Source organism: Trematomus bernacchii, unplaced genomic scaffold (genome assembly GCF_902827165.1).
Source record: "Trematomus bernacchii unplaced genomic scaffold, fTreBer1.1, whole genome shotgun sequence".
In the NCBI taxonomy this organism is placed as follows: Eukaryota; Metazoa; Chordata; class Actinopteri; order Perciformes; family Nototheniidae; genus Trematomus; species Trematomus bernacchii.
The window spans coordinates 1,503,782-1,518,186 of record NW_022987609.1 but is presented as its reverse complement, the minus strand read 5'-3'; the positions used below and the strand labels follow the sequence as shown (position 1 = coordinate 1,518,186).

The window sequence follows — 14,405 nt, the reverse complement described above, 5'->3', positions numbered from 1 at the left end:
GTGCAGCAGCCACAGGTTTATACAGAAAACAAAGCGTGTTGCGCAGAGATGAGCAATATTTCTTTCAAAACGGCAAGATTAATTCATAACAGCAACATGTGCACGCGCATGCGCAGCTACACGCACTTGAGTTTTGCACGTTTCAGCCCCATGGTTTCAGCACAACATTGATGGTTGATAGTCAACCAGTGGTGGAAGAAGTACTTATATTTAATACCATTCAAAATCTTAAGTACATTAAAGGTATTGGCATATCAATATACTTGAGTACCAAAAGTAAGAGTACTGTAAGAGTAATTGCACATTTCAGAAATATAAATATGAAATTAAAATTATGATTATTGATGCATGCATGCGTTCATCACAGCTGGTAAATGTGGAGATTATTTTAATTACCAAACTGCTTCTGGATTTGTTAACCTTTCATATATGTGAATGTTGAGTTTTTAATTTAAAAGTAATGCCTTACAAATGTAGTGGAGTAGCAGTCTAAAGTAGCATAACAAGTGTAAGTTCCTCAACATTTTATTATGTACTTCATGACATTCCACCACTGTCAACATTGGTCAAATGTACATTATCACATATATTCAAGTATTGAAGACCTACTCAGTTACATGTCAATGTAATCTAGGGTATCTAGATGCAATAATTATCACCTGAAAACCCCCCAAAAAATCACATGAATCTCTTATCAATTAACTATATAGCTTTAAATGTTTTATTTAATTTCAATCAAACTTTTATTGTTTTTTTTAATCAAACTTGTGTTTTTTTCACATTTATTTTATATTTAAAATGTATTTTATTTGTGTTTTTATAACAGGTTTTTATTTATTTATTTTTGTTGTTTTAATTTAATAATTGTTTGGGACTTTGGGCTTCATACAAATAAAGTAATACATGTAAATTATTAGAAGTAGGCAACCTGTCAATATTGGAAAGGTCTTTGTAAAGTTGTTTTCACATGTCAGTACACATTTCACAACGGGGACACAGACTGGGGTGAGCGCAGCATTAGGCTCTAATCATGATACAGTACAAGTAGTCTTCAGAGGCAACTTTTAACAGGATTATTTATTAATCTGCACACGTAGCTCATCTCACCTGTGACCTGCCTCACATGGAGGAACAGGGTCAGAATAACGTTTGGCCCTCTGCACTCCTGTGTTTACTGCAGACAAAGGACATGGACACAGAAAAGGATTGTTTGTGCCCTGCAGAATAATTACCTTCACATTACATTACATTTAGCTGACACTTTTATCCAAAGCGACTTACAATAAGTGCATTCGACCAAGAAGATACAAACTTGAAGAAAACAGAATCATATAAGTACATCAGGTTTCATAGAGCCAAAACATTTCAAGTGCTACTCAACTGGCTTTAGATAAGCCAGTCCTTTGTTAGTATATAAGTGCTTTGTTAGCAATTCTTTGTTAGTAATTCTATCGCTCGAAGTGGAGTCGAAAGAGATGAGTTTTCAGTCTGCGCCGGAATATGTGTAAGCTTTCTGCTGTCCTGACTTCAATGGGGAGCTCATTCCACCATTTTGGAGGCAGGATAGCAAACCCACGTGTTTTGCTGATGGGAACTTGGGTCCCCCTCGCAGTGCGGGTGCAGCGAGCCGTTTGGCCGATGCAGAGCGGAGTGCACGTGCTGGGGTGTATGGTTTAACCATGTCCTGGATGTAGGAAGGGCCAGATCCATTCACAGCATGGTACGCTAGTACCAGTGTCTTGAAGTGGGTTCTAGCAGTTACTGGAAGCCAGTGAAGTGAGCGGAGGAGCGGCGTGGGTGTGGGAAAATGTTGGAAGGTTGAAGACCAGACGAGCCGCTGCATTCTGGATGAGCTGCAGAGGTCGGATGGCACATGCAGGTAGACCAGCCAGGAGGGAGTTGCAGTAGTCTAGGCGTGAGATGACGAGAGCCTGGGCCAGAAGTTGCGTCGCTTTCTGGGTCAGGAGGGGACGTATCCTCCTGATGTTGTAAAGAGTGTATCTGCAGCAGCGGGTTGTAGCAGCGATGTTTGCAGTGAAGGACAGTTTGTTATCTAGGGTCACACCCAGATTCCTTGCAGTCTGAGTCGGGGAAACAATAGAGGTGCCGATGTTGATTGTTAGGTCAAGAGTCGGACAATCTTTTCCCGGAAGGAAAAGCAGTTCAGTCTTGTCAAGGTTGAGCTTGAGGTGGTGAGCAGACATCCACTGAGAGATGTCAGCTAGACAAGCAGAGATGCATGCGACGACCGGGGTCTCTGAGCGGGGAAAGGACAGAATTAATTGGGTGTCGTCAGCGTAGCAGTGGTATGAAAAACCATGCGGGCTAATGACAGATCAGAGCGAGTTTGTGTACAAGGAGAAGAGGAGGGGACCAAGAACAGAGCCCTGAGGGACCCCTGTAGTTAATTGACAAGGGTCGGACTCGGACCCTCTCCAAGTTACCCTGTAGGTACGGTCTTTGAGGTATGAGGTGAGGAGGGAAAGTGCAGAGCCTGAAACTCCAAATTCTTGGAGAGTGCGAAGGAGGATCTGATGGTTCACCGTGTTGAATGCAGCAGACAGGTCCAAAAGGATGATGACAGAGGAGAGGGAGGCTGCTTTAGCCGTGTGCAGTTCCTCAGAGACAGCGAGGAGGGCAGTTTCTGTGGAGTGACCTACCTTGAAACCAGACTGGTGCGGATCCAGAAGGTTGTTCTGATGGAGATAACAGGAGAGTTGTTTAAAGACAGCGCGTTCAAGGGTTTTAGACAGGAACGGGAGGAGAGAGACAGGCCTGTAGTTTATAACATCAGACGGGTTGAGAGTGGGTTTCTTTAGGAGAGGGTTTACTCTTGCCTTCTTGAGACTGTTTGGAAAGTGACCAGAAGTTAGAGAAGTGTTGATGAAATGGGTGAGAAACAGTAGAATATCAGGAGCGATAGTCTGAAGGAGGTTTGAGGGGATAGGGTCCTTCACATATTTCTAATCAAAAGGAACAGCGACAATGATGTCCTTTAGACAAATGAAAACATTCTGTCAGTATTCTATCCACCATCAAAGGCTGCAGTGTTGATGAAATGCAGAATACCTGAGGTTCAGGCCCGTGCCGTTCATAGCGACATAATAATATAGCTCATCATGTCGTCATGGATACTGGGCGAGGAGGTTGTCATGGTGATTTCTCAGTTTCAGGTATTTTATAACCAGAAGGAGTTGAAGTGTTTTCCTTGAAGAGAGCCAGCATCAGGCCGGCAGGTAGAACAGTTTCTATAACGAGAGCGCCAGGAATGATGATGAATGTTGCTTAGTCAGTTATTACAGAAAAGCAATTAGAGAAACATTTGAGCAGCATTAAAAGTAACATTACAAACACATGGTTACAAGTAGAGTCCTGCATTAAGATGTTACTTAAAACGTCTCTATTATGCTTTTTGGGGCTCTGGTTTCAGACAGAGGGTGAAAAGAGGTGCTGCAGCACAGGCAGTATGAGAGAAATAAAGAGCTTTTTGAACATTAAAGCAAGGAGACATGTCACAGTAGAGACACTAAATAATAATATCAACCTGCAAATGAACATAATATGTTCTCATTAGGTAACATTCTACTTAAAGGTGGGGTAGGTAATTTTGGAGAAACCAGCTCGAGATCGCTAGAATTTGAAAATACACAGCCGGAAAAAATCTGCCACTTCCTTACAGAGCCCCTCCTCCAACACACACGAACGCGCACATGACCAATGAGGGCACGAGATAAGTTTGTGCACAGATGGAAGGCTGACAGGCAGGTAGGCCATCCAGTTACTTTAGCCGGGCCGGCTAAAATGATTCGTCGTGCTTTTTACAGTACTACGGCTTCCACAGATGATATTTTTTAATGGATTTTTTGTCAAAGCACTTAAGATATTCATTGCTATCGGGATGTTAAGAGCATTCCATGGAATATAACAAAAAGTGTATCTCAAGCCGGTTTCTCAAACTTACCTACCCCACCTTTAATTAAAGACTTCTACTTGTAATGGAGTATTTGCAGAACACCTCCTTCTCTTAAGTAAAGGATCTAAGTGCTTATTTCACCTCTGCTCCTTACTGCCCCATCCCAGGGATTAATACCTTTCTTCTTCTTCTTCATTTATGTCACATAAGTGATGTTAAACCAAGCTGCCCATAGTTCTCAGAGGAGAAACAGAACAAACACAGCGCCTCAGGCTCTTAGGATCCATTGCGACTAAATGAAAGTCAACGAGATTACACTAACCGGATCAGGACATTGTTCAATGCCTTGTATAACGTGATGAGTGACGGAAAAAGACTTCTAAGTAAAAGTGAAGCGCCCTCACACGACGAAGAGTCAAAGAAGACATTTAAGTCATCATATTTAACGCTGTGAAAAAATATTTCAGCAAAATGAATCAGGATTTAAATCCACTAAACAAAATTAGTTATTTTGAGATGTTTATAAAGCGTTACATAAGATGATTGAATTGGTTCTGAGGCGGTTCACTGCTGACATAAACGGAGATTAATGTTAAGTTAGCATGAACCTAGTGACCCGTGTGTGATAACTGCACACAACAACCAAGGTTATATAAAGCAATCCATCACTGGTCCGCTGTGGAAACGGTGTTGCAGGATAAACATCATTTAGTAATTATGTGTGCACTCTTGTTCTATCTCCTGTAATTATTCACCTTCAGGCCTCATTTCATAACACAACAAAGTAGGGCTCATTCTCCACAGAGGCTTCCTAAGATCATAATATCCTCTTAATATTTACAGGGTTAAATATAATAATATGGGTCCCACAGAGATTAGTATTGTCACAGTGTAAACTACAGTGGAGGCATGTTGCTAACTTGGTAACAACATTTGCTCAGGTGCTGCACTTCAAAACAATAGAATAACTTTTATTGAAATATTGCGCTTTAATGCTTTACTATATTTTAGAGAAAAAAGGAAATCGTACTTTCTACTTGTCTACACCTACCTGAGTTATATTTACTAAGCCTTTAGACAACACTTAAAGGTGGGGTAGGTAATTTTGGAGAAACCAACTCGAGTGTGCTAGAATTTGAAAATACACAGCCGGAACAAATCTACCACTTCCTTACAGAGCCCCTCCTCCAACACACACGAACGCGCACATGACCAATGAGGGCACGAGATAAGTTTGTGCACAGATGGAAGGCTGACAGGCAGGTAGGCCATCCAGTTATTTTAGCCGGGCTGGCTAAAATGATTGGTCGTGCTTTTTACAGTACTACGGCTTCCACAGATGACTTTTTTATGGATTTTTTGTCAAAGCACTTAAGATATTCATTGCTATCGGGATGTTAAGAGCATTCCATGGAATATAACAAAAAGTGTATCTCGAGCCGGTTTCTCAAACTTACCTACCCCACCTTTAAGATGACTGTTTAGTTAATAACATTGTTATTCTTTGTACTTTTTATATACACAGATCTAAATGTATGAAAGTGAACCCTAAATTAGTTTCTTCACTTCAATAAATCCCTTAATGAAAAATAAAAATGCATTGCAATTGTTTAGCATAATTGAAGAAAACAATGTACACAAAAAGCCCTAGCCGTATGTTGTATTTACTATTTTATATTTAATGGCGTTGCAATTTTAGATATGTTTATTCCTTTTTGTATGCACCTGTCCCTCTTAAATAATTGTTTTTCTCAAAGTCGTGTTGTTTGTACATGCAACTTTTTAAATAAACAAAAAAATAAAAAGGCGTCCAGTAAGGGGAAAGGTTGGGCATTGCTGATGGAGAGGAACAAGTGTGCACCCTGGAGGTTAGCAGGTAGAATAGCATGAGCATTTAAACTCTATATATCAACAGTACGGTGCTGCAGATATATAAAAAGGGTTAATCCAGGAACAAACGAACACCCCACGAGGACCGGACGAGCATTACAATCATTATCAAAAACATGAAACCTAAAACATCAAAGCGCATGATCTTTATTTGATATAATGTGAAGGGCCGTCCAGGTGGCGGCAGAACGATGAACGTATAAGGCTCTTTTCACTAACAACAAAACAGTCTTTGTCTGGATCTCAGCTATTCTGCCAGCACATGAAAACACCTGCAAAATGATAAAAGGTAGCATTTATAAATACATGAAGCAGCTGTTCAGTCTGTTTCTCATTCGCCTTAAAATCCCCCATGTTTGTATAATAAACCACCAGTTTGAGAGCAGCCACCGGTGAAAACCAAACTCTGACCCAAGAGGACTGAACCGTCGACCCCTGAGATTAAAATCCAACGTGCAATCGGGAAAAGGACATGTTTAACAGCAGGTAGTGGCAACAAAAACTCTGGATGATAAAATGAAATCATGAATTTATTACTTCTAATATTTTAAACTAGCTCTTTTTTTTGTCTCCATCTTCATATATCTAGAATTGATTCAGTATACAAACAGTTATACGTAGATTATGTCATTGTGAACAGTAGCACTTATTCATCAAAGTATTTTTAAAAACTCCATCCATCCTGTGCTTTTGTTAAAAGGCTCCATTACCAGAATCCCCAATGTGGTTTGTGTATGCTGCTTAGTCTTGGCTTTACACATGTTTCTGGCACCAACATCAAACTGATCCCAGGTTCTGTTTGGATTACTTTCTGTGTGATGGATGCAGCAGAAAACGAGTGGTCCATTTTCTTTTTTTTTCTGCTGCTGTGACCCCACTAACACATCAGGTAGGGCTGAGCCACAGAGGTATGAATGCGTCATCTCAGAGCCTCAGATCCCCAGGCGTACGTCTCCCTCTAGGGGCCGCTTTGCAACAGATATTCACTCCTCTGCCCCATAAGCCTCACCTTTTTCATCCTAGTCGTACAAAGAGGCGCCACTTGCCACTGCAACAATCATCTTTGGCTTTGAAAAGTCAGGAAGCAGCACATACAGTAGATGTGAGGTCATCTACTGCACGGTACAAAGAGGTTCATGCCGAGTTTGCCTTACGCCCAGTGGACCTGAGCTCCTGCCTTGGAGTGGCGTTTGGCCTCCATGATGGAGAAGGCCTCCTGCTCCGCTCCGATCTCCGTCAGCCTCTTCTCCTCCAGGAAGGACACCAGCGAGTCCCTCATGTCCACCACATTCAGCATCTGTTGGAGGACCCGCTCCTCCTCCGACTGCTGCTCAGGCGTCTTATCTACAGATTAAATAATGTATCAATGACAATGTGAACAAATTGTGTTTGTAGTGATGAAGCTACAGAGATTGAACACATTTTTGTGAGTTTCAGCTACTTATTTAGCAGTCCGGGTGCAAACATAATCCTTATTTTTTCAGCATCCATCAACATCCATCTTGTTTTGTAATTGTCTAAACTACTTCATGTTGCAACAAATCTCTCCTTAAACCAGCCTTATTCATGTGGAGGAGCCAGTGGCGAACCGTGTCTATCACAACTGGACCTTCTGTAGACACACACACACACACCCTCCGCCCCGCCGTTATATATATATATATATAATGTCCTTCTTTTCACTGAATTGTCATCTTGAAAAGGGTACTCACAACAACTTCATCTTCACCTGTTGCACTTGCCATTTCAACGTTAAAAACAATATAACGGCATATTAATTGCTTCGTGGCATTCATCTAGATCCTCTGTCTCGAGCCAGTTAACTAGCGGGCCTTCTAGAGTACCCTGGAACCGAGGGAAACTCTGGAAGAATACGCCCATTGGCTACAAATCAATATATGATTGGTTGATCAAACTGTCAATCCAAACGTACGCTCTCATTCAGTGCAACGGCCAGGGCATTCTATCAAGGATGTAGAATACCTCGGTTGAAGGATATTCTACCCAGAGACCCAGAACAAGATCTGATTGGTTGCTTTTTTTTTCGAACACAAAACCACTGAAATGCGTAGTGCATGGACCGAGAAGGACAAACAAATCTACGTAACACTGTAATATTACAGATCAACAACACAGATACGATTCTCATTTATTCATTTTACATACATTTGATTTATATAATTAAATCGATTTTTTGTTTGTTTTATCTGAGTGTGAAGGTCCTGACGGTTCGCCACTGAGAGGAGCAGAGGACAGAGAGGTGAATGCATGAGAAGCTACAGCACCAGTTAAACGCTATATAAAGAAGATATTTATCCGTGTCCAAACTATTTGCCACAAGTCAAATATTAACCTTCTGCTCTTTGTGTTCCTGTGTGTGAACTCAGAGGTAAATGAGAAAAGCCAGAGCTTAAACATTGATGGAGAAACAGCGATAGGTAATCAGGATTTTACCTGAATAACATCAGCTCAGTGCATCAAAATTAACCCATCTTCCAAAGAGTCCAAAATATGTATTTCCCTGCGCTTGGACCACGTGGACTCTTGAAAAATAATGTGATTTATATAATTTTTTTATCTAGCTCTCACTGCTCTCATTGCGTCGTTTTATGTCGCAGCAGATAGCTATTTTCTGTGAACAAGCTTTCAAATGTCACTGTACACTGTATCCACCTACGCACCAAACGGGAAGCAGACATACTGAGTAGCTGTTTATCATTGAGTTGCATTTAGCAGCTTTAGAGACAGATACTTATCTCAAAAGTTGGTAGATACCAAAAAGAGAACCAAGCAAAAGTGAATATTGGACGTATATTACATACATAGGTGGACAAAAACACGACTACAAAATGAATGATAATGTTTCTGTGTCTGCTAGATGTGTGAATAAGCAGGCGTTTGCTAATATGTTAGCCATATCAACTTAAACAATGACATTTCAGTGTTTAACAGTTGTTCCTGCTGCCCTACTGTAAGTGGCTACAAATCAGTCCATGCTAGTTTAAATTAAAAATAATCAGAATAACTTCTAAATTTCATCCTGAGATCTAATTTGGAGAAGGTAAGGTGTGTTTTATTTGACCAAAAGTCCTTGTTTATTTCACCAACTAAGACTTCTGATCAGCTTTAGTTGGGAAAGGGACAATGGATTTCTTACACTGAAATAATTTGAGATTGGGATATCTTTACAGCCAGTTTAGTGAGAAAAACAAAATACAATGACTAACAATGTTTTCAATGTACTAAGGGACACGTCTGTATTATTTTAGAGACAGTGTTGACGAAAGACTAACTCAGACACACTATAAACTTGCTAGCCAAGCAACTGGAAGGTTACAAACAACCCATAATGCAACACTCTCAGTAGATCTGTTGTTTATCGGGTCCTCTCTGGCCTCAAAAGGAATATTAGATGTTAGGAATACATTATGTCTTGTCCTCCAATACAAACCAAACCCTATGTTTTCTGATATCATTTCTGTAAACAAATATCGTCCTATATTTGGGCCGATTCACTTTATTACAGAAAGCCCTGATTGTACACAGGATTGGGTTAACAGCCACATTGCCAAAGCACTGATGTTCTCATTAGAGGAGAAACATGCAATGATTATCAGCCTTGGCTAAAAACACAACTGCTGCTTGTTTCCAAGTTGGCTTGCTCCCTTCTCTTCTGATCAATAGGCCTTTTCAAGAAGCTTCTGCAACAAATGTGCTTATGTTTTCACCCCAAAATACCCACCATTCATCTCCATGTACTTCCTGAGCTCCAGCTCCAACGTGCTCTGCTTGTCCTCCAGCTCCAGCTGCCGAGACCTGAGAGGAAAACAAACATTGGCTGAGTCATGTGGGCGTGCTGCTGGCTGCAGGTCGTCATGAGGCCATTTTACAAATAGAGACCGACTGTTATGAAGAATGGTCGCTACAGAGGTGAGAACAAACAGTAACTAGTCGATTTTTATGATCTGTTTTCAATTTACCGTAGTGTTTTCATGTGGAAGCTGTGGTGTGTGGCTACTGTGTCACTTTGCAAAAAAGCTGTGATGTGTAGTGTTTTCACTTTTATTAGAATCGCCCTTATGTCATTATGTATATATATTTTCAAAGTAATAGTTATTTTTGTTATTAATTGATGTAGTAGGTATGTTTTTTTTCCCTTTCATTCACGTAAAATAAAATCCTGCTTTTGGATTTAAGGTACCGATAAGGCATGTTTCTTTGTTTTGTTTTACTTATACCATTTGTCAACAAAATAAACATTGTATTTCGAGCTAAGTACATGTATGGACAAACCAAGATAATAAAAAACACTTTAAAAACCCATAGCTGTGGTGATGTATCCCAGCATATCTACACAGGCCTTTACTGTGCAACAAAGAGCAGCCGATGAACTCATCAGTGTTTTTAATTAACGAGCTGAACACTCACGCCACCATGAGGTCAGACTCTTCAGTCACCAACGAGTTCTTCTCGTGGACGAGTTGGATCCAATGCTCGATCATGTCAGGAGAGCCGTTGCTGCCTGGAGGTGAAAAACACAGCTTTTAGTTATCTATGTGTTCATTGTGTTTGTGGAAATAAAGAGAGGCAGGTTTTTAAGGAAACTCTAGATGTAGAGTTGTACTGCATCATGTGACACAACGTCCATGTAATCGTCTAAAGAAACAATGGAGCCTCAGGCTAAAGTGAATCTCTCTGGGTGTTTCTCAATGTCAAGGAAGGATGCTCCAGAGCCACTATTTCAAGGATGCTACGTCATCGAGTCCCGCCGAAGGACTGTTCCAATGTCCAGGCTCCTTGGAATTCTACCGAGGCCGGCGTCCTTCGTAGCGAGAAATTTCGAGGCTGCACATGTGTAGACTCCGCGGTCTTAAAATCCCCACAATGCTTTGCGCACGGACCAATTTCCAAAATCTTTGGCGGAAATCGCGCTCCATTTAAGGCGGGGCCTGACGCACGCCCGCACACCCGTTAGCCTGTTCCACCATTCTTCGTTTTCCGAGGCTAGGAAGGATTCTTGCCTCGCTTCTGAAGGACCTGACCCGGAAGACATGTCCTACCAAGGAAGCGTCCTCGACATTGAGAAACACCCACTGTGTCTGGAGGCTGTTTCATGTGAATTCAGCTGACTATGATTTAATCACATCAATACATACATTCAATGTTTAAGTTCAGTCTTATGGAAGCACCTGGTGTTTTTTTTTAATGGTGTAACTAAGTATACTTACCATGTGCAGACTCTCTAGTTTAATTTAATGCTTAAAATAAACAGTAGCTCCTTCTTGTATTTTTCAGTCTTTTAACAGAACAGAGTTTACATTTCACCGCAAAATACAAATCTCAGAATCCATTTCCAGCATTAAACAACTGTTTTTAAATAAAGTCAATGTCAAAAGTTCTTCTACATAAAGAAGTAAGATTCATTTCTTTGAAATCCCCAAACAAGGGGCCTGGTGTTAGGGTCTCACCAGCCTCTCCGCGCAGAGTTCGCTCCAGAACGACACCTTTATCCTCCAACTCCTTGAAGGTCACCTCGATCTCCTCCAGTCTCCTCTGGATGGACTGGAAACCACATAAACACGCACCAGTTAGACAAACAAAGCAAGTACACTTTACAAAACAAGTACACTTATACTGTGTTTTTTTTTTAAAGCGCATCAGTGTTTCTGCCAGACCAGGGCTGAGAGGGCGTCCAATTGAGCCGTCCCTTATAGAATTGAGCCGTCCCTTATAGAATTGAGCCGTCCCTTATAGATACTATCTCTTTACGTTAGTGAGCCGGATCATTTGACTCGGCTCTCTTAAAGCGCCGGCTCTTTCGGCTCCCAAACGGCTCTTCATGTTACCACAGTTTACCACGGAGCCTCAGTTTCGCCGCTGCGAGGCTCCGGCGCTCGCAGTTCACGTACGTGCTCCACTAGCTTACCAATACTGAAATATAAAACCAGAACACAATCAGAAGTCAACTTCATACTGTCTAATTACACTTTCTTAAACATTAAAATGTTCTTACAGGCCTTTAAATCATTCGGCAAAGAATTCCACTTCTTTACGCCGACTACAGAGACATCTGCTTTAAAAGCAGTGCGTGCAAACTGATGCTTAAAATTTAATTTCTTCCTCTGTTGCTCATCCTCTGAAATTAAAACAAATTTGTTTTGTATATTTTCTGGCAGTATCCTGTTTTGTGCTTTATGCACAACTAAAGCCGTCTGTAATTCTATTAAATCTTTAAATTTGAACAGCCTTGACTCAATAAATTGTTTGTTTGTTCTCTAGGTTGTACATTATGCACAATTCTCACAGCTTTTTAAAATTAAATCACGATTATTTCTGAAAAAGACTGTAAATATATTTTCATTACATCATTATTTATCTCTATATTAATTTTCATTTTAAGTAGAAAGAATTCTCAGGAAACAATGCATGTTTTTTAGCTTTTATCTTGTTGATCTCAGCCTCAGTGTTTAATGTTCCCACAGTTGTATCAAGCTTTACTTCTAAGTTACTTCGAATGCAAATCAAACATTTTCCACTGCCGTTGCTTCGCATTATAATTATTGGACTGGTCACAATGTGCAACTTCTATAGTGAAGAAGCCACAAGACATGCATTCATCACGTTGCAGCTGCAAAGTAACCAACTTTGTGCAGGATCGTATCAGACCATGGTTGCTTAAGAAATGAATAGTGCCCTTCTGTTGCATTTCTCACTGCTCAAGACGTGTTAAAAGCCCACAAGGCCTGCTGTATTAAGAGTAAAAACTGGTGCCGCCAAATAAACAAACAGGATTTAAATATTAGGGTTTAACACTTAACACACAACAAATAGTGCCTGATCATGTGGACACAGGAGCTTTAAAATGCAGGGTTCATACACTTTTTCACCAATGATTTTCCATGACCTTTACCTCATTTTCCATGACCAAAGAAATTACTCTTTCTCAGCGGTACCACTGAAGATGGTTTATTTTAACATGGAACAGGAAAATAAGGTCTGCATATGAAACATGTTGTGCCGATCTAAAACAAATCGGCTTACTAGCTTCTCCACGCTAAAGCAACTAAAATCTCTCACCAGCAAAATACCTCGACAGTTAAATGCCATTTGACGTTTCATTACTATACGATACAGTATTTATTATCATTATACAGTAGTATTAATATTTTGGCGATTAGCTAAAATATAAATTATATTTGATGCAACTTTAGTTACATTTCCATGACTTTTCCAACACTTTGGGAAAAATATTGTTTTCCATAACTTTTCCAGGGCCTGGAATTTGCATTTGGAATTTCCATGACTTTTACAGGTTTTTAATGACCGTAAGAACCCTGGAAATGGTACATTCCTTTATTTTACCATACCAATACTACGATCACTGCTTATTGAGTAAACATGGAGAAGCCACTGACCAATAAAATATTGATTAGCTAAGAGGGTTGCACCGGTTTGAGAGCCACTGACCTGCGCTTTGCGTAATCGCTGTAATTCACTCGTCTTTGCTCTCCGCTCAAGTGTCCTCATCTTCATCAACTCCATCTTCTCGGCCTGAACGGGGTCTGCTGGCAGCTAGAGGCAAAGTGTCAGTATTTTTAATGTACTGCTGATTAAACTGTAGCTTCTCACTTTCACTTATAATGCAAACATCAGCTCCTTACTTTCTCTTCAAATAAGTCAACATCATCTCGCTCTAATATCTCATCATCATCATCATCGTCGTCGTCGTCATCGTCATCATCGTATCTCTCGTTAGTTCTGTGAATGAATGTTGTTTCTGTTGTGGGAAAAGCAAGAAAAGATGTTGAAACAAGTGCAAAAGTGTTTTCCTGTGTAACCGTTTTCCTCCACTAAGCGTCTGTAGAATCTGTTTTATATAATCATGTGTTTTAAACCATGCTAGTGAGTTATTCATTTGGACTATTTCTTCACCAGCAGTTTCATACATTGGCATGTCTGGTAACTTCTAAATAAGGTCATGAAATCTGGGATCATGTAACGTCTGAGGCAGAGTTCCCGTTAGCCGGTAATTACCAGACTATGACCGGTAAAATATGCTGAAGACCGGCAAATCTAAATCTCTCCGGTCAAAATGTCCGGTCAAAATAATTTCCCTTTAGCGCAATACCGCATCAGTTGCGCCGCTTATGTGACAGACAAGAATAGTATGTGACAGACAAAAGAGTATGTGACAGACAAGAATAGTCAATTATAATGTCTAACACTTAATGTGGAGAAAGAGATGTCCTGTATGGGTTGATTGTGCGTTGATCTGTTGGTAATGCCTCGGGGTTCCGGTGGGCATGTAAACAAATGCATAATGCTGCGCTATACTTTGTGGCCTCACCCGGTTGCATAGCGACGCTTATTGTTTAGGTGTCTTTTAATAAGCAGGTAGTCATATCATTAGCTAGAACTAGCTAGATCTGATCGATATGGACATAAACGCGAGTAAAGTCTAATCTGACAGGAGAGAGAGATCAGCTGCTGCTGACGAGTCGACACGCATCTCTGCATGATCACCTGCAGCGGTGAGCGGAACAAAACACACACTTCAGGTTAGAACATCACACGTAGCTATTTTAATTACCTCTCAAACTTC

At 40.6% G+C, this 14,405-nt stretch overlaps 1 protein-coding gene across 2 annotated transcripts in view; it reads right to left on the bottom strand.

Moving 5' to 3' along the window:
* Positions 1-5,934: 5,934 nt before the first annotated feature.
* mical1 (microtubule associated monooxygenase, calponin and LIM domain containing 1) overlaps positions 5,935-14,405 on the bottom strand; it is a 30,723-nt gene continuing 22,252 nt past the window's right edge. For both annotated transcript variants that reach the window (XM_034131936.1, XM_034131937.1), the window contains 6 exons: positions 13,465-13,580; positions 13,271-13,375; positions 11,272-11,365; positions 10,232-10,325; positions 9,546-9,619; positions 5,935-7,147 (listed from right to left, as the gene is read on the bottom strand). In XM_034131936.1, coding sequence (XP_033987827.1) covers positions 6,954-7,147; positions 9,546-9,619; positions 10,232-10,325; positions 11,272-11,365; positions 13,271-13,375; positions 13,465-13,580 — 677 coding nt within the window. In that variant the 3' untranslated portion in view covers positions 5,935-6,953. The remainder of the gene's footprint in view (positions 7,148-9,545; positions 9,620-10,231; positions 10,326-11,271; positions 11,366-13,270; positions 13,376-13,464; positions 13,581-14,405) is intronic.